This window comes from Pseudorca crassidens, chromosome 8 (genome assembly GCF_039906515.1).
Source record: "Pseudorca crassidens isolate mPseCra1 chromosome 8, mPseCra1.hap1, whole genome shotgun sequence".
NCBI classification, from domain to species: domain Eukaryota; kingdom Metazoa; phylum Chordata; class Mammalia; order Artiodactyla; family Delphinidae; genus Pseudorca; species Pseudorca crassidens.
In genome coordinates this window covers 78,896,092-78,920,178 of record NC_090303.1, presented here as the reverse complement: position 1 = coordinate 78,920,178, position 24,087 = coordinate 78,896,092, and the positions used below count along the sequence as shown (strand labels likewise).

Below are 24,087 nucleotides of genomic sequence, written 5' to 3'. Positions count from 1 at the left end.
GATTTTTAACGGAGCAAAATGTTAGCCACAATCTCTAGATGATTAAAAAAAATATATATATATATATATATATATATATATACACACACACACATATATATATATAAATATAACTGACTTAATCTAAATATAACTGACAAACACCAAATGGTGTTTGGCTTTAAGGATGTATTTTTGAAAGCCTTTGTAACTTTAAGAAAGGAGAAACTGTAACAAGTTTACCTTATTTGTGTCACTGTACTCAATTAATTACTCGGATAGATTTGGATAGATTATTCTCCGTAACTAATTGTTAATTTCCCTAATTTATTGATTCTTTATCTTACAGATTGAATCTTATGTTTCCTACTGCGGTGGCCTTCCAGCCCCTGAACATTCAGACAATCCCTTGAGATACAAATTTAGCTGGAGTCCAGTGGGAGTTTTGATGAACATAATGCAGCCCGCCACCTACCTGCTCAATGGAAAGGTGAAGGCTCATCATCAAAGCTTTAGAGATACAAACCTGCAGTAACTGCCTGAGAAAGGCCAAACACTTTCTCCCCAATACCAACGCCCTTTAACGCTGGCTGTGCTGCTTGCTCTCCATTCTCCTCTTGCACTGTTTCCCAGTGTGTGTTTACTGTTCCATTCCGTGGTCTCCTCACGGTTCCCAGCAAAGCCCAGGCTCATTCTTTCCTCTTTGCCCTCTTGCAAGTTGTTTCTGCCGTTGAAACACTCACTTCTTAACTTCTCTGCGTGCATAACTACTGGTCATCTTGCAGTTCATTTCAGCCTGACAAACATTTACTGAATCCCTACTATGTGCTAGACTTGGGCCAAGGCACTAAAGGTTGTCATGCTGAATGAAGTTTCTGATCTCAGAGAACTCACAACTAGAATGGGGGTAGCTCTCGGAATGGAGGGTGTGATGGGTCAAGGAAGGAAACGAAGATTTCTTCCCAGCTGCTGTGTGGCAGAACGTAAGAGCGCTCTGAGTTTAGTACTGTTTTCATCATTTTACTATAAGGAAACTGTGGCGCAAAGAGAATGTTCACAGTCATGCAGCTGGGATTCAAACCCAGATCTAACTAACTCTAAAGTCTTTTTTCCCCCTCTTTTACCAGATCTCTTCACGGCAGGAAAGGCAGACAGTAGAATAAATAGGTATAATTCAATGAGAGTTCCAAAGTATGCTAAAGTGCCACAGCGATGCAGATGAGAGGCCAATTGACCTTTTTTTTTTTACATCTTTATTGGAGTATAATTGCTTTACAATGGTGTGTTGGTTTCTGCTTTATAACAAAGTGAATTAGTTATACATATACATATGTTCCCATATATCTTCCCTCTTGCGTCTCCCTCCCTCCCACCCTCCCTATCCCACCCCTCCAGGTGGTCACAAAGCACCAAGCTGATCTCCCTGTGCTATGCGGCTGCTTCCCACTAGCTATCTACCTTACGTTTGGTGTATATATGTCCAAACGTAATATATGTCCATGTGTATATATGTGTATATAAGTACATAAGTGTATATATGTCCATGCCTCTGTCTCGCTTTGTCACAGCTCACCCTGCCCCCTCCCCATATCCTCAAGTCCGTTCTCTAGTAGGTCTGTGTCTTTATTCCTCTCTTACCCCAAGGTTCAATTGACTTTTGACTTGACCTTGGTGAGGAGGTCAGGGAGAGGAAAATTAACAGGGAAGAGAAGATGTGCTCAGCCTTGAGGGATAAGAAGGCGCCAGCCTGGCAGAGACACTGCCACTCATGACTGTGCTCAGCAGTGTCCAAATCACATCTGTCTGCTTTCGTAGTTTATGCTCTTGACTGTAAGGAAAGACTCACATTTAGGAACAAACATAACTAGACCAAGGCTTCCTCTTTATATTTTGTGCCCTAAGCACCTCACTCACCTCACCGTAGTCCCAGCTCTGCAGGGAGCGATGAATTACTTGATCGGATGTGGGTCTTAACAAAGATTATTCTGGCAGCAGTATTATAAGTTCTCAGTGTATCTGTGATCTAAGTGTATTTCGTGTAAAAACCAGAGTAAATTGAAAGAATCTCTTAAGGTGAATGTCATTGTCAGCCATCGACTTCTGTACCTGTGAGCGCGGCTCACAGCCGTGGCCGAACACTGGAGTCACCAAGGCGCTTAAAAAAATCCTGCTGTCTGGGCCTCATCCCCAGAGGTTCTGACTTGCTTGGGCTTGGGGATCTTTAAAAACTTCCCAAATGGTTCTAATGTGCAGCTGAATTTGAGATGGACTGACTTAGTGACCAGAGGACCACAGCTGCACTGAAAACACTACTGGACAAGCAAGACACTTGACCTTGATTCTGGAAAGACACATTCACATGGTTCAGGATATGAAACAGAACCCTTGAGTTGTGGTCCAAGTGCTGACATCCCTCAGTGTCACCAAAGGCCAGGCAATCTAGTTCTCCAATTCTAAGAATCATGAAGGTTTGGGTCTCAGTCTCACGTTCTACCAGACACACGCCCTTTTCTATGCCACTGCCGATCTCCTCTTCAACTGCCCCTTCTACCTTCTGCAATCATGGAACAGAGACTGGCCTATGTTTGGTATAAACTCACATGTGAATGCAGGAAGAATTCTTGCTTTAGCTGGGTAAAATGCTTATTCTCAGGAGGCCATATAAAAGATAAAGAGGGCTTCCCTGGTGGCGCAGTGGTTGAGAGTCCACCTGCCGATGCAGGGGATGCGGGTTCATGCCCCGGTCTGGGAAGATCCCACATGCCACGGAGCGGCTGGGCCCGTGAGCCATGGCCACTGAGCCTGCGCGTCCGGAGCCTGTGCTCCGCAACGGGAGAGGCCACAACAGTGAGAGGCCCGTGTACCACAAAAAAAAAGAGATAAAGATGATAACAAGGAGGTCAGTGGAATGCAATGTGCAACAGAAAGAGCATGGAACCTGATACCAGTGTGTCTGACTTGGTCCTCTAGCTCTGCCATGGCTGGCTGGGTGGCACTAGAGCAATCATTTCATCTCTCTGAGCTTTGAGCTCCTTGCCTGAAGGTAAGCATAATCACACCAGCCTTGCAGGGTTCTTGCGGTAGGGCTCAGTGGGGTCATATAGATTACAATCTGCCACACAGCAGATCTCTGGGCGTGTCCTAAGCCCCTAGCAAACATCAGCTGCATAAAGAAATTAATGGTGGTAGGAGCTCAGGAAAAGCAAGAGGTTATTTTCAGGCAGCAAAAGTTGTATTTGTTGAATTTGAAGTTTTTCCCTTTTATCCTGAACTCCTTTTGTAAAAGAGGAGTGCTTTTTGCATCTCCCTGACACTGTGGAGGACACCCAGAGAAAACACGATGCTTTTCTTCTCTTTGCTAAAATCATACTTTTTTCAAGGTCTCCTCTTGTGGACGCAGCTCTTCCTGACCACTCCAGCCCCTGTTCACTATTCTTTTGTCTGAACTCCCACACTTTGGTTGTCTGTGTCTAACACTTTTTCCGGATGCTGTATTATTCACTCAGTAATTCAAGTGTGTCGATCTGTCTTCTCACCCATTGTTAAACATCTCAAAACCTCTCTTGTTCCTCCATTGCCTCTGTCACCATCACCCTCCACCATGGAGCAGGCCTTATGTAATGCACAGAATCATCATGGGGGAGCCAGGTGACTTCTCTGGCTTCTGCTTTTATTTATTTATTTATTTATTTTTTGCGGTACGCGGGCCTCTCACTGTTGTGGCCTCTCCCGTTGCGGAGCACAGGCTCCGGACGCGCAGGCTCAGCGGCCATGGCTCACGGGCCCAGCCGCTCCGTGGCCTGTGGGATCTTCCCAGACCAGGGCACGAACCCATGTCCCCTGCATCGGCAGGCGGACTCTCAACCACTGCGCCACCAGAGAAGCCCCTGGCTTCTGCTTTTAAGTTGAAACCTTAAACTTTTCCAGCAACTCAGGCAGTAGCCTAGGAATTAGGATGTATCTCATTGGAAATAACTGCAAGGATGTAGGACAAGATTTACCTCTGGTTCTACTGCTAACTTCTAACTTCTAATCCTGTTTCTAATGCATCTGATTTCCTTCCACATGTTTGGAGACAGTGACTGTGTCTTCTCTGAGTTCTGTTCCCTCCATGGGTGGTGGGACATTGGTGACACCTGGGGGTGACATGGCAGACCTTCGCCATCATCTCCTTCAGCCTCCTATCCCAAGCCACTCCCAAGCTAAACAAATACACTAAGTAAGGATCGTGCTCGCTCTGCAAACACAGATTTGAGATAGGTTTTCTGGCTCTCTTCCTATTACCTTCCCCTCCCTTGACTGTAGCACCCAGCCTTCCCTCTGTAGCTGCTGCTCTCTATTGCCTGCAGCCATTCTTTTTTTTTTAAATTTATTTATTTTATTTATTATTTTTGGCTATGCTGGGTCTTTGTTGCTGCACATGGGCTTTCTCTAGTTGCGGCAAGCGGGGGCTACTCTTCGTTGCAGTGCACAGGCATCTCATTGCAGTGACTTCTCTTGTTGCGGAGCATGGGCTCTAGGTGCGCAGGCTTCAGTAGTTGTGGCTCACGGGCTTCAGTAGTTGTGGTTTGCGGGCTATAGAGCGCAGGCTCAGTAGTTGTGGTACACGGGCTTAGTTGCTCCGCGGTATGTGGGATCTTCCCGGACCAGGACTCGAACCAGTGTCCCCTGCATTGGCAGGCGGATTCTTAACCACTGCGCCACCAGGGAAGGGAAGCCCACCTGCAGCCATTCTTAACTCAATTTTCAGGAGCATCACTGGTGGCATGATCAGGAATGCTGTACCTAGTCAATTCACATCCTTTTCAAACTACTGATCCACAGATGAGCACAATTAAGGGGACGGTATCATATAGTAGAAAGAACACGGACACTGGAGTCAAATAGACATGGGTTTAAATCTGCCCCGGGGTGACTCTATCAGCTTCAGTTTTCACCTCTGAAAAGTGGGTTATTGCGTGGATTAAAGGTAATGTATATAAGGCACCTGGCACACAGTGGGCCCTCATAAATGCTTGTCCGTATATTGCCTGTGTTAAATGTCTTGTTGGTTTAGTAATCCAGCTTATTGTCAGTGGTTCTCAGCGGTTGGGGGACGTGTGGGTGTGGACGCATGTGTGGGGAAGAGTCACACTTAGAGCAGTCTGCACCAGCAGCGAGTACTGAGCCACTGTTTCTGCTGGGAGTGGGTCTTGGATGGAATCATTGTTGAGTCAGAAAAAAAATGCATATTCTCTGGCAAATGGATAAATATGCCTCTCTTTCTTATCTGTCATGTAGGGGGGGGCTTATTAATGAATCCCATGATAGGACATTAGAAATACGACTCTGAATTGATATCAAATGACCCAGTGATTTTGGGGTCAGGTTCCTTTAGCAGCCGTCAGTCTCTAAACGGATCGTTACCATTCAGCTTATATTTTCCCTGTTTTCTTTACAAGGACCTCGTGATAGACTTAGGAACCAGCTGATTTATTTCTGATTAGTACAGTGCTGGAATATAGCGGTCTTTATTGAATTTTTCTTTAAAAATCCCTAACCTGCAAACAAGTAAACCAAACTTTAGAATTGCCATAGGTTGTAGAAGAGAGATAGGGGGGAAGACCCTAAAAGTCAACATTTGCCTCTTTATTAGACTTTTAAAAAAAATTTAGAATCCTGATGGAAGAAATTTGTTTTAAAGAAAAAGTACAGAAATTGCTCTTCAGGAAATGTTTACTGTGAAGTTCAGAAGAGTTTGACAAGAAACTTAAATGAAAAGCATTCCTCACTTTCTGCTGATTCCCACTCTTGGGATTTTTTTGTTTTGTTTTTTGCTGTACGCGGGCCTCTCACCACTGTGGCCTCTCCCGTTGCGGAGCACAGGCTCTGGACGCGCAGGCTCAGCGGCCATGGCTTATGGGCCCAGCCGCTCCACGGCATGTGGGATCCTCCCAGACAGGGGCACGAACCCGTGTCCCCTGCATCGGCAGGCGGACCGCCAACCACTGCGCCACCAGGGAAGCCCCTCACTCTTGGGATTTTTGATGGTCCTTGGTGCTCTTCAAAGTGAGCCTTTGACTGCGGAGGCCCCTCCAGGCATGACTCTGTGGTCAGCACTGCCCGTTTCCTTCTGGGGCTTCAGCTATACATATACATACCTTTCCATTTTCCCTTTCATACCAAGACATACGCAGAACCTCCCTACAAATAAACCCTGTGAACCATTAGGTTTAGCTGAAGACTCCTTTGAGCAAATTGCTCAGACTCCGCCAGAAGGTACGTCACCAGCTCCCTTGTGCAGTGTTTTCTCGTGCAGCTTTTAGATGTGGTCAGAGATTGTTTCCAGTGGTGCAAGCAGGACAAAAAGTCTAGTTCCACCAGGATTCTCAGCCCTGATTTTATTACTCCAGAATGTTTTCCATGATCTCAAGGATGATCATCAACCTCACAAACTGAAAGAAAAATTTAGCCCTTTAATCAAAATTAACGGGAAAAAATGCTTCACTGCATTTTGATTGTGTATGATGGGGGGAGAGATGTAAGAACGAGGATTACTGAGAAATCAGAAGAGCTTGGGAATCGGTGACATAACTCCTCAGAGGCAGTAAGATCAGGAGGTGGTATTTTTTTTTTGAGTTTCACTGTATGTTCATTGCATTGTCCTTGTGAGAGGGCATCTCCCCCACTCCATTTCCCAACGTACACATGTTGGTTGACTAGTCCAGGCTGTAGCACTTTATTGTTGCTCTAGTGCAGCTCCTGGGTCTTGGTAGACATTAAGTAAAGGTTTGTTCAATGAACAAAGGATTGCACGGAGGCAGGAGTTGAATCTTATCCATCACTGTCCTTATTCCCAGGTGTGATCCTGGCACACACGTAGCAGGTGGTCCGTAAATGCTAGCTGTGTGAATGGATGTGCAAGACTGGTGCCTGATGTAGCGAGCATTCGAGAAGGGGGATGGGAGTGAAGAGAAAGAACAGAGTGAGAACGTGGCCATTGCTGTTTGAGCACAGAAGCCACTTTGAGTATCTGTTGCTTATAGCGTATTGTTTATTTAAAAACAAAACAAAACTCTACTGAGACATAATCCAGTGCCATCTCATCCAGGGGCAAGGAAAAATCAGAAACAAGATCTGAGTAAAAAACGAAATGCTTTAAGTCAGATTTTAAAGCTTGGGAGAACAATGGCCTTGTGAATTATGATATTAGTAGAACAGCTTGAATATGGGATGTTGATTAGCGTAGTTTCATTACATTTTTTTTTTCAAATCCCCTATTGCTTTCTTGTAAAACCTGGATTTCTTCCTTATGAAACGAATGCAGGTGAATCCAAAGAGGAATGCACTTTCTTAACCCCACGTGTGCCTTTTCAATGTTCCTCAGGTTGTGAATGCGGTCGGGGGTGTCTCCTTTCTGGATTCGGTTACTCCTATGGATTATTTCCCTGGATTGAATTTGGAAAGTTATCCTAACAGAGACAGTACCAAATATGCTGAGATTTATGGCATTCCGTCTGCTCACACTTTATTACGGGGGACGCTGAGGTACAAGGTAAGTGGCTCTATCTGAGATGATCATGTTGCCTGTTTTGATATAAGTGATGTGAACACTTAATTTTTCTTCATAATTGAAATAATTAAGATGATAAACCAGACTGGCACCCCTATGCTTACTATTTACAATAACCAAGATAAGGAAGCAAGCTAAGTGCCCATCAATAGACAAATGGATAAAGAAGATGTGGTGTATACATACACACAGACACACACACACACACGCAGTGGAATATCACTCAGTTGTAAAAAAGAATGAACTCTTGTCATTTGCAACAACATGGATGGACCTGGAGGGTGTTATGCTAAATGAAATAAGTCAGAGAAAGACAAATACCATATGATTTCACTTATATGTGGAATTTAAAAACAAAATAAATGAACAAATGTTAAAAAAGAGAAAAACAAAGTCTTAGATACACAGAATAAACAGGTAGCTTCCAGAGGGAAGGGGAAATAGGTGAGGGCTATTAAGAGGTACAGATTTCCAGTTACAAAATGAATGAGTCAGGTATGAAATGTACATGTCACGGGTATGAAATGTAGTCCATAATAATGTAGTATCGTTGTATGGGGACAGATGGTAATTGACTTTTCATGGTGAGCATTTTGTAATGTACAAAAAACAAAACAAACAAACCAGATTGGCATCTTTTTTTCTCAGGGCTCTTTTCTTTCTTTCTTTTTTTTACTCTATATGTAAATATTTTACTTAAAAATTGGGTTTTTTTAAACATCTTTATTGGAGTATAATTGCTTTACAATGGCATGTTAGTTTCTGCTTTATAACAAAGTGAATCAGTTATACATATACATATATCCCCATATCCCCTCCCTCTTGCGTCTCCCTCCCACCCTCGCTATCCCACTGCTCTAGGTGGTCACAGAGCCCTGAGCTGCTCTCCCCTCAGGGCTCTTTTGATTGACCATTTCAGGAGACAACTCAGCGTGGCTGGGGCAAAAAGGGAATTCTTGACTCAGGAGAAGGGGGGCAGGTGAAGGGTCAGCTTCAGGTGTACTGAGGTTTGAGGGTTATGACCTCACTGGCACATAGTAGTTTCTCTTCACCTCTCAGCTCTTCCTTCAAGCATTGGCTGCGTCCCCTGTTTCACAGGGATGGCAAGATGGTGGCAGCCTCTTAGGTTCAAATCCAGTGAGAAAGAAAAAGTACTTCTTCACAGCCAGAAGTCGAGTTTTTGTCTCATTAGCCCCTGAGGTTAGTGCAATAAAAGGTGCCAATCAGCTTTGGCCCCTGTTTTATGTCCCCAGTGCTGACGATGTAGTCAGCGTCACTTTCCCCAAAGTGAATCTGAAATGTTTTTACATAAAATGGAGTGTAGCTACTAGGACCATAAATACGAATGTCCAGTACACATTTTTAAAAATGGTTTTATTTTTTATTTTTTAACGTGAGAAAGCTTCTTTAATCACAAACCAGGTCATGTTTTGTAAAACAACGTCAGTCCCCATACATAATATTTGCTGACGCCTTCAAATTTGGCATTAGAGGAATTAATGCCTCCTAAGCCATGTGTAAAGAAAACATTGGTATATTTTTTAAAGGCTATTTTTGAACAATGTTACTTGCATAAATGAAAATCTGTCATACTGTTTGATCTTGGTTCTAAGTAAAATGAGTCCTTTATACTCCTGAACACCAAGGAATGGCAGTGAACATAATGTAAGATTTGCAGTGAGTGAATCTGAATAGTTCATAGGATAAATGAGCAGTATAATGGGGAATCTCCTTATATTCTCTTCTCCTCAAAAACTCATAGAAGTGCAGTTCCTTATTCTTGTCACCAAGGAAAAGCATGAAAATTCTCTCCCCCGCCAACTCTTTTTGGTGCAAGAAGCACCAGAGAAGCAGGGGATGGATTTCTGCCAATGGGGTCTGGGGAGGAGGTATGCTTTTAACCACAAGAGGGGGATAGGTAGTAGGGGGATATAAAAGACCCCCTAAAATAAGGCTTCTGCTACTGTGGGAGCTCCATCATTCCAAGTGCAAAGTCCTTACATGGGTCAACGAGAGGCTTGTTGAGAGAATTTCAGATCTGGAATGAAACTTAAGAGGTCCTCTGGTACAGTGATATCATTCTGCAGAAGAGGAAACTAGGGCTTAAGTGAAGTGACCTACATCAATTATTACTAAAGCAAATTGTCTTTAAGTTTCTCTTGTTGGTATCTTTTTTGTTTGAATGAACAAGTTTTTGGTTTTCAATTTTGTCACTTGGAGCATTTCTGCACTTTGGAAAACGTCATAGCTGTTCTTGAAGCCTGAGGGTTCAAAAAACGCAACACAACATCTCCAAGCCAAATACCATCACATGCTAACAGTGAACACTGTGAACACGGCAACTCGTCTCTCCCTGTTCCGGGCCTTTTCCAACCATCATTCAGGATTAAAGAACTAGGAAGGATAAATTACCACATAATCATAATCTATAAAAATACTGACCTAGAGCACACTAAAAAACTCTCAATAAATAAATATTGGGCAGTTGCTTTTGAAAGTCAGTAAAGATGTACTCTTTTTTAAAAAATTTTATTTATTTATTTTTATACAGCAGGTTCCTATTAGTTATCTATTTTATACATATTAGTGTATACATGTCAATCTCAATCTCTCAGCTCATCCCCCCTAACTCCCCGCTTTCCCCCTTTGGTGTCCATACATTTGTTCTCTACATCTGTGTCTCTATTTCTGCCTTGCAAACCAGTTTATCTGTACCATTTTTCTAGATTCCACATATATGCGTTAATACACGATATTTGTTTTTCTCTTTCTGACTTACTTCATTCTGTATGACAGTCTCTAGGTCCATCCACATCTCTACAAATGACCCAATTTTGTTCCTTTTTATGGCTGAGTTATATTCCATTGTATATAGGTACCACATCTTCTTTATCCATTCATCTGTCAATGGGCATTTAGGTTGCTTCCATGACCTGGCTATTGTAAATAGTGCTACAATAAACATTGGGGTGCGTATGTCTTTTCTCTGGGTATATGCCCAGGAGTGGGATTGCTGGGTCATATGGTAATTCTATTTTTAGTTTTAGTAAAGATGTACTCTTCAGAAGTCATGTCCATACTTTCAAGGCTGCTTTTTACAAACCACACAGAGTCCAACAGATGACAAAGGTTCAGGTTAGGATACAATCTGATAGAAAAATGACTCTTAACGTGATATTTCTACAAAGGAATACAACTAATGTTGAGTTGCTCGTGTCTCAGTTTCAAAGGCAATACTTAAAGAGATCCAAAATGTTTTTAGCCATGGCAGCATCATTGAAATGAGTGTTCAGGTCCTAAGGTCACCCCTCTTGAAAGGGACAGCACTCATTAGGGTGTATTAGTTCTGGAATTTCCCCTTGTAAACCAGCTGCACTGCTTTGCAGTCAGGCCTCAGAGGCAGCTGTACATGGCACTTCTTGAGGAGTGCAGCTACCCCTGCGACCAATTCTGTTCCTCTTACATGTCTGGTGACTCAGGAAGTTCAGGGGCCCGATGTCTGATACAGAGGGTACTTGGGATTTCAGTCTGGCCACACACTTTCCTCAGAACACAGGTTTGTTCTCAGGATGACTTCTAGCAAGCGATTCTGGTTTCCGGTCTGGTTGAGAAAAGTGAAAATTTAATGTCTGTGCCCAGTTCTTTCTCGTTGCGGAGCACAGGCTCCGGACGCGCAGGCTCAGCGGCCATGGCTTACGGGCCCAGCCGCTCCGCGGCATGTGGGATCTTCCCAGACCGGGGCACGAACCCGTGTCCCCTGCATCGGCAGGCGGACTCTCAACCACTGCGCCACCAGGGAAGCCTCGCGCGCAGTCCTTAAAGGCTCCTTTCTCTGTGATAAAGCGGTGATGACTACCCTTCCGTCCTCACTCACGGGAGAGGTACATTGCACATTCATCAGGTCCAAAAGGTTCATAATAGTGATAAGGTACTGAAGGGTGGTTGGGAGCCCTGCAGAAGTCTTGGGGATCCATGCCATAAACATTGGTCCTGTCGCAGAGCTCCAGGGCAATCGTCATTGTGAACCAGCCAGTGCTGAGCCAAGTGTTGGAGATCTTCCTTGTGGTCCGCCACGCCAAGGTATCCTTGCAGTGACCGCGGTCGCGCGGGGGCCTCGGGGCGCGGCAGGGGGCTGCTCTCGGCGGGCCGCTGCGCGCTGCCGGTCGCCGCTGCCGGCTGCTGCTGCGGGGGCTGCTCCTTCTGGCCGCCAAGGCCGCTGTACACGAGCTGCAAGCTGGTGAACGTGCTGGTGAGCGCAAAACATATTGCCAGCCCCGGGCGCGTCAGGGTCTTCATTTTGGGCACCTCTTTCGTGCGGAATCCTCAGGCACACGCATCTGGGACCACTTTTTCTTGGAGGGTTTCCGTCGTGGGTGATGGGACAGAGGCGGGTCTGATTTTTGCCCAGCAGCCAGCCACGCCTGACTCACCAGGGAAGCCGCCGCGGGACCCAGGAAGCACCGCCGTTGCAGAGATTCCAGCACACGTTTTGTAATCACTAAAGAGTAGTTACAAGTGTGACCAGATTGAGACAATGAGTGTAATTGTTTCCTAGGGTGGTTATAATAAATTACTACAAACTTAAAACGACAGAAATTTATCCTCTCACTATCCAGGAGGTCACAGTCTGAAATCAAAGTGTGGGCAGGGCAAGCCTTCTGGAGGCGTCGAGGGAGAAACTGTCCCTTGCCACTCTCGCCTCACTTCTGGTGGTTGCTGGCGACTGTTGATGTTCTTTAACTTGTAGACATACTGGTCCCATCTCTTTGTCTCCATCCTCATACCACCTTCTCTTGTTTATATCACTGTGTCCTCTCCTCTTCTTATCAGGACACCAGGCACTGGATTTAGGACCCCGAATATAGGTCGCTTCATACTGAGGTCCTTAACTAATTATATTTGCAAAGAGCCACATAAGGTCATACTCTGAGGTTCTGAGTGGCCGTGAGTTATGAGGGATACACTACTCAACCCACTACAACCAGCGTACCTAAAATACAGAGATCTCTAAAAATTAGAGACCTGATTTCAGATCTCGATGCCCTGTGAGATTCCACGGTACCTGTGCTCTCATGAATGCGATGTCCTCATTGTCTAGGAATTAAAGGAATTGTCAGTGACAGCATCCTAAGGAGATCGAGGAACCATGGATGCTTCAGAAGCCTTCAAGCACAGCAGAAATTCTAGTGTGAATTGCAGCCATACTGTCCTCAGATCTGACAGATTCTTGATTCTGTTTCTTTTCCCCAGGGGTTTCAGGAGTTAGGCTTTTCCAATAGATTTAGGCTCCTGCCAAACATATAGACCCAGAAATAGAGGATTTTGAGATTTAAGAATTAACTAAAGCTCTCAAGGATGTGCATGGATGAGAGCCATCCCCACAGAACCCCAGAGGATGGAAGATGTCATAGAGTTCACGTCCTGAGCAATGTCAGCAACCCTTCAGTAACCTGAAGATTCTTTCCAGCGTTAGAGATGAGACCCTGTCACCCAAGTATGACAGGGAGACCTTGACTTCTCTCCTGCACCTGCCTGTCACCTGAGTCCTTCCAGACCCAGCTTGTATCACCTCACAGGATCTTTCTTAATTCCTCTCCTTGACTCCCCTCCCCGACATCTACGTGAGTTCCCCTCCTTGTGTGCCCACAGCTCGGCGTTTACCTGTCGTAGCACCTGTGATAGCCCAGTGTGTCGTAGTCCTCAGTGGTCGTGGTTTTGCTCACTATGGGCCAGGCCTTATTTGTTGGACTTATCTGACCCTTCTCCTGGACTGTAGTGTCTTCATGGGTAGGGACTGCATTTTTCGTCTCTGTGGCCTCAGCCCCTAGCACAAGTCTCACACATGGCAGCACTTTGCTAAGTACTTAGTGATAAATGAATACACATAATAAATTCATTTCTAGAGGTCACCATAAAATTATTTCTGAGATGAAGAAATAGCTGAGAAATGTCTCAGTATTTGAGATGTTGGAAGAAGGGGCCCCCAGCATTCATCAGATCCTAGAAGCAGGCTCGGGGTATTGCTTTTTTGCTTCTCCTCTTTGAAGTATATTTACATTGGGTTAGAGCAAATGAATTTTAATTCTTTAATTAGTAACTTTGGACAGTTTGAATAATACAGCCGTTCAGACGTGTGAGAATTCACACATTAAACTGTGAAACATCCAGTGGCAACAGGAACTATTTTATATCTTAATAATTTTACTGCTTCCTGAAATAATTTCCTGCCCTTCTTCTCTTCTTCTTCTTCTTCTCCTCCCCCCACCTGCTGTCTCTCAGTTGCAGTGGCTATAAAGCTCCTTATTTTGGCTTTCCAATCCCCCCTCCCTCCCGGCCCCCAGTGTAACTTGCTCACAGGAGAACATACATTATGATCCTCCTTCACTTCATCTTCATTCAGAATCTATTCATCCAGTCATTTGTTCTCTTTCAGCATATTGGAATGATGGATAATGGGGTGAGGACATGGGGTTGAAGGACACACATACACATACTTTCTATGCCTGCCGTTCAGCAGCTGAATAGACAATTAATTACAGTTTGTGTTGAGTGCGTATGTACAAAATGCTACAGGAATACAGAGAAGAAGGGAGTGCCCACTCACCTAGGGAGCTCGGTATGTGTGCTGAGCTGGGTCTTAAGAGAAAAGTAAACATTTCGTAGATGATAAAGAGGGGTTACCATGTTCCAAGCATGGGAGCAGCGTGCACCGAGCCCCAGGTCTCTGGAAGAGCACAGCAGCTTGTTTGGAGGATGGTGAGTGGTGGAGAGGATGATTAGTGAGTCAGGCTGGAGGGGTTTATTGGGATGGGTTCTACATAACAGTGCCAAGAACCTCGGCCTGTCCTGTAGAGAATGAAGGACATGTGAGGAATTTCTATCAGCGTGATGGCATTTTAGAAATACCTCTCTGATGCCTGCCTTTCCCCCTTGCTCCTTGTATACGTTAGGATAATGGCTCTTAATCAGTAGGATGGATTATCTTCGTTGGGAGATATTCTTACAAGCTCCTTCTTCCATTATAAGAGAGAGAACAACTATTCTATTAAATACAGTTCTGCTGACCTGAGCATGTAACACAAGATGAAACTTTCCCTTATGCTGTCAGAAAACACCACTCGCATGTTACCCAGAAACAAAAGTAAAGACCCACGTTTTGCAAGGGCTCTTGTGTAAACCAGTGGAATTGTTGTGACGCTGCTGATTTTGGTTTGAACCCGAGGGTGACTGCATCAATACTAGCAGCACAAATGGCTATTCTCAGCCTGTTTTCTAAATGAACTACAAAAATAGGTCCTTATTTTCAAGAAATTAAAAAATGTTTTTCTTTGAAGACAAATTTTTATATATTGCTTAATAACTCTTGTTACAGGGATATGCCAAAGCCTTGAATGGATTTGTAAAATTGGGTCTTATAAACAGAGATGCATTTCCTGCCCTTCGACCTGATGCCAATCCGCTCACCTGGGTGAGTGACTCCGGAATTATACATTGTCTGCTGCTCTTCAGAAATGCCTTCTGAGGGCTTCCCTGGTGGCGCAGTGGTTGAGAGTCCGCCTGCCGATGCAGGGTACACCGGTTCGTGCCCCGGTCCGGGAAGATCCCACAGGCCACGGAGCGGCTGGGCCCGTGAGTCATGGCCGCTGAGCCTGCGCGTCCGGAGCCTGTGCTCTGCAACGGGAGAGGCCACAACAGTGAGAGGCCCGCGTACCACACAAAAAAAAACAAAACAAAAGAAATGCCTTCTGAAATGGTCAGGTTTGAACGTGGGTTTGGACCAGCAAAGAACCCATTCTGTGACTTATGTGCAGGAAGTTAAGTCCTAGCCCCAAAGCCCCCCTTTCCACACTTCATTGTTTGGGGAGGATGGAGAGCACACGGAGGCTGACTCTCGGGGCCCGTTTCCTGCTGCAACTTCTACCACTTGATTGCTCCCTCAGCCCTGAGCAGAGATGCGCTTGCTCTCTGCACTGTGCTCTGGGCTCTGCCGCTTGTCTGAGTGGTGACCCCATGACAGGAGTTAAGCTTGGGCCTCCTGAAACTGAGAAAGCAGGAGAGCTCCGGCTGGTATCGCAGAACTAGATTCCCAACGCCCGAATCCCATTCGTTCCTTTATTTGACCATTTGTAACCATGCGTAATCTGAGTTTTTAATTACTGAGTTTATGCCCATATCTGTGTTGTATTAAAATCTAGAGCTTCCACTAACTGCCAGGAATTAACTTGTTACCAGCTGGTCATTCAACTTAAATTAATGTGCCCATATTCCAATAGAAATGCTAGAAATTTATCACAAAGAGAAAAGAATCAATACTGCTAATCCCATTAAGTGTCCCAAAGAAACTTGGATCTTGGGTATTCTGGTTAGCCAGTTGCTTTTTTAAAAATAATTAATTAATTAATTTATTATTTTTGGCTGTGTTGGGTCTTCGTTTCTGTGCGAGAGCTTTCTCCAGTTGCGGTGAGCGGGGGCCACTCTTCATCGCGGTGCGCGGGCCTCTCACTGTCGCGGCCTCTCTTGTTGCGGAGCACAAGCTCCAGACGCGCAGGCTCAGTAGTTGTGGCTCACGGGCCTAGTTGCTCCGCGGCACGTGGGATCCTCCCAGACCAGGGCTCGAACCCGTGTCCCCTGCATTGGCAGGCAGATTCTCAACCACTGAGCCACCAGGGAAGCCCACCAGTTGCTTTTAAATTCAGTTCTTTTGTGTATCTGAGAGTCTTTTCAATCTAAGTTTCAGATTTCATAAACTTACTTGTTGGACAGGAGTGAATAAATACCCATAGTGAATCTGATATTGAGGCAGTTTGATTGGGAAGGTTGGTGCAGGCATTCTTGGGGCTGGTCCCCTTGTCTTGGTAGCTACAGTCTAGAACAGGGGCTGGCAAACGTTTTTTTTGTTTTTGGTAAAAGACCAGATTGTAAATTTTTTAGGCTTTTATGGGTCATGTGGTCTCTGTCAGGCTACTCAGTTCAGACTGCTCGTAAACAAATGAGCATGGCTATGTTCCAATAAAACTTTTTATTTACAAAACCGGGTGGTGAGCTCAATTTGGCCTGTGAACTAGTTTGTTGATCCTTAATCTAGAGCATAACATTTTCCTTGGGAGCCTGGAAAAAGTCTTGTTTAGAAATTAGAAAAAGCTATGACCACTGTTTAAGTGCTCGTCCTTTGAGATTTTATTATCTGCACAATTTTCCTCATTTCTTGAACCTACAAAAGAACTCTAGTTGCTACTAGCAACCACAGCAATAAGTCCCTTTCACTCTATCCTGGCCAAAATTGACTTCTAGACGGTGAGGGATAATGAGGGATAAGGTGATAGAGAGGACCTGCAAAGGTAGTCAATGTGATGGTAAATATGGTGTCACCTTTTTGGTATTGATTTGGTGTCATGACTCTTTTATTGCTGAAATATCATTCTGAAATACCCATTTATTGATGTGTGGGTGTGCAGATGTGTGTATGCACATGTGTGTGCCACAATTTACTATTTCTAATTATTTCTAATTTAAAATTTGAGGTTCTTTTGAGGTCCAATGTCTTAATAGGATAATTTCTCAACTCATTTTTTATTTTATTTGGAGCTTAGAATTTGTATCTTTGTTTTTCTAATAACCAGAAAGAACTCCTCTGTGATCTAGTGGGAATTTCACCCTCCTCCAAGTGTGATGTGCTTAAGGAAGCTGTCTTTAAGAAACTAGAAGGAGACAATACCCAGCTGGAGGCTGTTGAATGGTAGGTACCCACCAGTCAACCTAGAGCAAAATACTGGATCAATGATTACTTAGTGCTTTCTAGTCAAAGAAAAGTCAAGATAGAAGCAAACATTTTACATTGTCTTTGATTAATTTGCTGCTCTAATGTTGGCCTGTTGTACAGAGATTACCACGTACCATGTTCACGTGGGGATGAAAAGTAGGTAAAGCGAGAAATTCAATGGCAATTATAACTTGGGAAATACTTATTTTTGAGCAGCTTCACTACTCAGTTCCTGAGAAAGGTGGGATATTTTTTCTCTCCTGTAGGACATTCTCCCAGTCTTCCTTTAACTACTTTACAACACTTATTCATGTGGCTGTGGCCCATTCTGCTGGTATCCTTCATGTGGGAGAACTAACCTGTAAATTAATCTCATGAAAAGCTTTGCAACAGTGTGTACTTACAGTGCATCAGGTCTAGCTCCAGGCAACACTCCTGGGAGAGTCTGGGGATGATTCTAACGGTTAAAACATTACTCTCATTATTATTATTTTACAATAACTTGAGAGTCCTATAACTTGAACTGTCGTCTTGTGATTCTGCCCTTTCAAGATAAAATCCAGTGAGCGTTCCCTTCTGCTTCCCAACTGAGCATATGTATAGGACTTGAACTAATGCAGCCATCTCTCGTGCTTCTCAGGTTGGGCTTGCTTGGGGATGAACAAGTCCCTCGGGCAGAGTCTCTCGTGGATGCACTCTCCAAGCATTTGGCCATGAAGCTTTCCTATGGTAGGCTGTGGGCTATTGGCTAAACATCCCAGCAGAGGAATCATAAGAACCAGTGAATTAGACTGAAGGGCGGGAGCTACACAGTGGGAATGGGGAAAGAACACGCGGACTATTTTTCCAGAGGGGAGGATAAGAGAACTATTAAGTAAGAGTGAACTTGGGTAATATGACAAAGGAAAAAATCATTAGTTTTACTTTTAATTTTTGACACGTTAAGGAAAATGCTGAAGGAGCGTTTTGGGGAGAAGCAGGGACGGCCTCTACAGCAGTACCCTCGTGTCTGTAACCAGGTTACAGTGATACCCACCTAGACAGAGGAACCTGGTGAGAGTTATCATTTCCTTGAATTTTTAATTTGGTCTTTGGGCTAAAAAGCAGTATACATAATTGTTTAAGGATATACATAATGGGAAGGGAAACGAGAGCAGAAGGGCAGGCGCAGGGGGATGAAGTACGCTACTGGAGTTGTAATGATAGTGACATTTTAAACTGTATGTTTATTTATTTTAAGGCCCTGGAGAGAAAGATATGATTGTGATGAGAGACAACTTTGGAATCAGACATCCTTCTGGACATTTAGAAAATAAAACTATTGATCTTGTGGTTTACGGGGATGTCAATGGTTTTTCAGCTATGGCTAAAACTGTGGGGTTACCCACTGCTATGGCAGCCAAGATGTTACTTGATGGTAAGTTCTTTCACTGGGGGACCAAGTTTGTCTCCATATTATCTCCAAGTCATTCAGGGCCTGGATGTCAAATAATTAGTCTTGAGTATGACAATAGCTTTCACTAAAAGTGAGCCAGTTCAGAAGATCTAAGGGCTGGCTGACTGGGAGATCACGTTGTGATGAATAAAAAACCTTGGCTTTGGAGTTAGACCTGATTTCTGTCCCAGCTCAGTCGCAAGATGACTGAGTGATGGGGTGCAAGTTACTTAGCATCTCTGAGTCAGAGTTCCTTCATCTTTAAAGTGGGGATTGTCATGACTAATTCGTAGGGTTGTTGTGACACTAAAGTGAAATCATACATAAAGCTCCTACCACATAGAGGGGTTCCCCAGGGAATGTTAACTGCCTTCTTTTCTTTCCTTATTTTTTTGTATTTTTGGGGTAACACTGAAATAGCAGAGGGTATTCATTTCCAGATCTTCAAAAATATAGGCCACATTTTATTAATCCTCATGTCTCAACATACTATCAATACTAAATATATATTTTGAACTAAATGAATTCAAATTTCAACTCTCCACTCTCCCCTTAAGATGATGTTTGCATTCAATAAGCATCAGCTCTGAATATGACACCCCATTTGGCCCCTGTGAAGGTGTGAGGGGAGTAAAAAACATCAAAACATAAATGGGAAATAATGGGGAAAAAACGTACAGTATCATATTAGCTAAACCACCTAGGGCTTCCCTGGTGATGCAGTGGTTGAGAGTCTGCCTGCCGATGCAGGGGACACGGGTTCGTGCCCTGGTCCGGGAAGATCCCACATGCCGCGGAGTGGCTGGGCCCGTGAGCCATGGCCGCTGAGCCTGCGCGTCCGGAGCCTGTGCTCCGCAACGGGAGAGGCCACAGCAGTGAGAGGCCCGCGTACCGCAAAAAAAAAAAGAAAAAAAAATTAAACCACCTACTTAGTTATTGAGGAACCAGAGTGAAGAAGTGATGAGGGATGAGGGCATCATAGTCTTTAAGGAAAGTGCCCAGACTTACTCTTTCAGCCACCCTAACAGATGCCAGTGCCCAAATAACCAGACTGGTTTTAATTTCATTCTGTTGGTCTCATGCTTTTTAAAAAATGACATCAGCAAATAAAGCAGACCCGTTAGGTTGACTTTACTTTCTTACTAGACTTTATTCTCTGATTTGGTAGTTAATGCAGTTAAGTGTATAAATTCAGACTCTGTCCCTAACTCCAGCTGTGCTTTCAATTAACTGCTTTTTCTTACAGTGTTGATTAAGTAATAATTTAAAAAAATATTTATTTATTTTGGCTGCGCCGGGTCTTAGTTGCGGCACACAGGATCTTCATTGCGGCATGTGGGCTCTTAGTTGTGGCATGTGGACTTCTTAGTTGCAGCATGCGAACTACTAGTTGCGGCATGCATGTGGGATCTAGCTCCCCGACCAGGGATCGAACCCAGGTCCCCTGAATGGGGAACGCGGAGTCTTACCCACTGGACCACCAGGGAAGTCCCAAAGTAATAATTTAGTAGGGGACATTTAAGCTGCTATTTTGAAAAATCCCTAGGCCTCCAACAACTTGTTGACTCACAGTTTACTGCTGTATGGAGACTCTTGCTGTAGAAGTTAACCTTTCATACCACCTTTAAAATGGTAACTACAAATTTATTTTCTTCTAGGTGAAATTCAAGCTAAAGGCCTGATGGGGCCCTTTTCAAAGGAGATCTATGGACCAATACTGGAGCGAATTAAAGCAGAGGGCATTATGTATACTACACAGAGCACAATCAAACCGTAATTGAGAATTATATTTTGTTTTTATCTTCCCAGCCAACACAGCTCTGAACTTTTAGGCCACAAATATGCTTGCTAATGTGATATTTTAAAACATAAAGCATGATATGTTTTGATTAAGTCAATACAATGGTGTTTTTGAAATATAAATCTCTATTTTAATATGAAAACATTTGGAACAAGAGATGCCAGTAATTACCAGGGAACTTTAATAATTCTATCATGTATTTTTTCATGTGTATGTAAAAGTGACAATGATTATACTACTTGTTAATTTATTATGCAACTTTTTTCTTACAAGAATATATTTTCCGATAATTAGCAGATGAAGTTTTATCTTTTTAGTAAGAAAAAAATTTCTTCATGCAGCTTTATTTTTCTAACGGATTCAGTTGGATGCTTTTAGATCACCAAAGCTTTGCAATAATACTATTTTATGCCTTTTTGTAAAATGATGATTCATTTAGAAAGTGACATTTCTTATAGCTTTCTTTTAATGTTTGGAGAAGGAAATAGGTAAGACTAAATCAAAATCCACATGGTCACCTCATTAGGCACAGGAAAAGCATTAACAAATCCAACACACTTTTATGATAAAAACACTCAACAAACTAGGAATAGAAGGGAATTCTTCAACCTGATAAAGGGCATCTATGAAAAAACCATAGCTAGTATCATAGTTAATGATGAAAGACTGAAGGATTCCCCCCTAAAACCAGAAACAAGACAAGGATGTATACTCTTGCCATTTCCATTCAACTTGTACTGGAGGGTATAGCTGGGCAATTAGGCAAGAAAATGAAGTAAAGGACATCCAGATTAGAAAGGAAGATGTAAAACTATCTCTAATGTTATACAAAGAAAATTCAAAGGAATACTCTAAGAAAACATTAGAACTAATACATGAGATCAGCAAAGTTGCATGATACAGGATTAATATTCAAAAATTGTATTTGTATACAATATCAATGAATGAAGCAAAAGTAATATTAAGAAAACAATTCTAAGAAAAAGTGTAAAATAGGAATAGATTGAGAGTCCAGAAAGAACTCATATTTACAGTCAATTGACTTTTGAAAAAGGTGCTAGGACAATTCAATTGAGGAAAATAATCTTTTCATCAACTTGTGCTGAAACAACTGGATATCCACATACAAAAGAATAAAGTTGGACTCCCTACTTCACAGCACATATAAAAATTATCTCAAAATGGACCAAATACCTAAATATGAGAGCAAACACTATAAAACTTTTAGATGAAATCCTAGGTGTAAATCTCTATGACCTTGGATTAGGCAGTGCTTTCTTAAATAAATGACACCAAAAGCACAAGCACTGAAAGATAAATTGGGTATCATCATGATTAAAAACTTCTGTGCTTCCAAGAATACCTCAAGAAGGCAAAAGACAACCCATAGAATGAGAAAAAATGTTTGCAAATCATATACCAAGTGAGAGAAGAACTTGTACTTAGAATAGGTAAAGAACTACTGTATTCAAGAAAAAGTCAAGGAGCCCAATTAAAATAAATGGACGAAGGATCGCAATTAACAGTTCTCCAAAGAAGACATACAAAAGGCCAATAAGCACATGAAAAGATGCTTAATGTACATTAGCTATCAGGGAAATACAAATCAAACCTACAATGAGATACCACTTCAAAGTCACCAGGATAGCTACTGTGAAAAAATAATAACAAGTGCTGGTGAAGATGTGGAGAAATTGGAGCCCTCATAAACTGCAGGTGGAAATACAAAATGGTACAACTGCTTGGAAAAACAGTTTGGCAGTTCCTCAAATGGTTAAACATAGAGTTACCGTATGATCCAGTAATTCCACTCTTTGGTATTAGAGAAATGAAAATATGTCCACGCAACACCTTGTAAACAGATGTTCGTAGCAGCATTATTCATTACAGCCAGAAATCAAAATAAGTCAACTGCACATCCAATAATAAATGAATAAACAAACTGTGGCATATCCATACAATGGAATATTATTTGGCAATTAAAAAGAGATTAAGTACAGTTACTTGCTACAACATGGATAAATATTAAGTGAAAGAAGCCAAGCATGAAAAGCCACATATTGTATGATTTCATTTGTTTGAAATGTCCAGAATAGTCAAATCTCTATATGGAGAAAGTAGATTAGTGGTTGCCTAGGGCTGGGGGGTTTGGGGGCAAGTGGGAGTGACTGCTAATGAGTTTGGGGGTTTTTGGGGGGAGATGAAAGTGTAGAGTTGATTGTGGTAATGGAGGTGCAACTCTGTGAATATGCTAAAAATCACTGAATTGTGCACTTTGTGTGAATCGCATGCTGTGTGAATTAGGTACCAAGATGTACAAATAAAACTTTGTTTCTCCTTGGAGGAAAGGAATGTTTCTCTTTAGGGATAAAAATTAAACTTTCTGAGGGACTGTGCTCATATTCTGGCATATGAAACATCCTGCCATCGAAATAAGCAGGTATTGTATGTGGGACACATGGCAGTTGAGAAAGCATCTATGCTTTTGGAAAAGGATCAAAGTTGATTACGAGCTGGTCCCACCTGCCAAAAATATCAATAATGGAGATCAGTAATCTATTAACAAGTAAAGACATAACTGTTATGAAAGTTTTTTGTTTTTAACCACAACATTGATTTTAACATAATCAGTTAGGAAATAACGCTTGTGTTGCATTGATTCCACCCCCAGTCTGGATGAGCACCCAGATGGCATGGGAACTAGGGAACTAGCACCTTGGGTGGGAGCAGGAACCCACTGAGATAATATAATAACTAGTTTGGGCTTTAACTGAGTGATAAAGGGGGTATGATTGAAGGGGGGCTGTCTAACATTAGTGCTAGAAAAGGAAATGTCAGTAAGCTTGAGTAAAGATATATAGAGTGAAACACGGCATTGGCTCTCAGTAACAAGTTTTCTACCAGAAATTTCAATAGTAAAGGTGGTGGTGGTAGGATCTGGGTATGGATGGGTAGATTATACTGTACTTAGAAGCATGTGGCCCCTGAGCCACAGTTTGGGAATCCCTGGTCTAACCATTTCGGTAGACTTAATGCTCACATCTTCCAGGTCTTTCTAACTTTTTTGGCTTCCTCCAGATAATACTGATATTTATATGTCCAGCTTTCCTCATCCTAGACTCATGAGACAGAAGTTTCTCTGAGAAGTAGTGTGATTAGTCCTACAACATACTAGCTGTTTCCTTTTCCATAAACTGAAGACAGCAGTAACTCACAGCATGGTTATAAAGGGAACCAGGCAGATGCTGTGTTGCCTTTTACGACTTAACCTCAGAAATCACGTAGCATCACTTTCATTGTAGTCACAAGTCCATCCAGATTCAAGGTAAGGGACCATAGATCCACCTCTCACTGGGATGAGTTTCAATGAGTCACATGTGGGCTGAAAGCTATTGTTGAGCTATTTTTGGAAAATACAATCTGCCACAGGAAGGCACCCCAGAAGGAGAGTGGCATGTAGGTGGATTCTGTGAATATACAGTAAATGACCCCAGTTATCAATGTTTCCTCATTGGCCTTAGTTATTTTCTAACCATTTCATTTTTTTTTCTCCAGGTGGT

At 42.9% G+C, this 24,087-nt stretch overlaps 2 protein-coding genes across 4 annotated transcripts in view; one reads left to right on the top strand and one right to left on the bottom strand.

Annotated features, from left to right (window-relative positions):
* The window catches only part of AASS (aminoadipate-semialdehyde synthase), a 70,860-nt gene extending 47,985 nt beyond the window's left edge, over positions 1-22,875 (top strand). For all 3 annotated transcript variants that reach the window (XM_067746847.1, XM_067746846.1, XM_067746848.1), the window contains exons 18-24: positions 329-469; positions 7,346-7,513; positions 14,904-14,999; positions 17,152-17,267; positions 17,932-18,020; positions 18,532-18,708; positions 20,385-22,875. In XM_067746847.1, coding sequence (XP_067602948.1) covers positions 329-469; positions 7,346-7,513; positions 14,904-14,999; positions 17,152-17,267; positions 17,932-18,020; positions 18,532-18,708; positions 20,385-20,503 — 906 coding nt within the window. In that variant the 3' untranslated portion in view covers positions 20,504-22,875. The remainder of the gene's footprint in view (positions 1-328; positions 470-7,345; positions 7,514-14,903; positions 15,000-17,151; positions 17,268-17,931; positions 18,021-18,531; positions 18,709-20,384) is intronic.
* Positions 11,444-11,827, bottom strand: LOC137229245 (alpha-N-acetylgalactosaminide alpha-2,6-sialyltransferase 5-like). Its single transcript, XM_067746849.1, has 2 exons — positions 11,593-11,827; positions 11,444-11,484 (listed from the first exon to the last, which is right to left on the bottom strand). Exons 1-2 carry the CDS (start codon positions 11,825-11,827, stop codon positions 11,444-11,446), a joined length of 276 nt encoding a protein of 91 aa, XP_067602950.1.
* Positions 22,876-24,087: the final 1,212 nt, after the last annotated feature.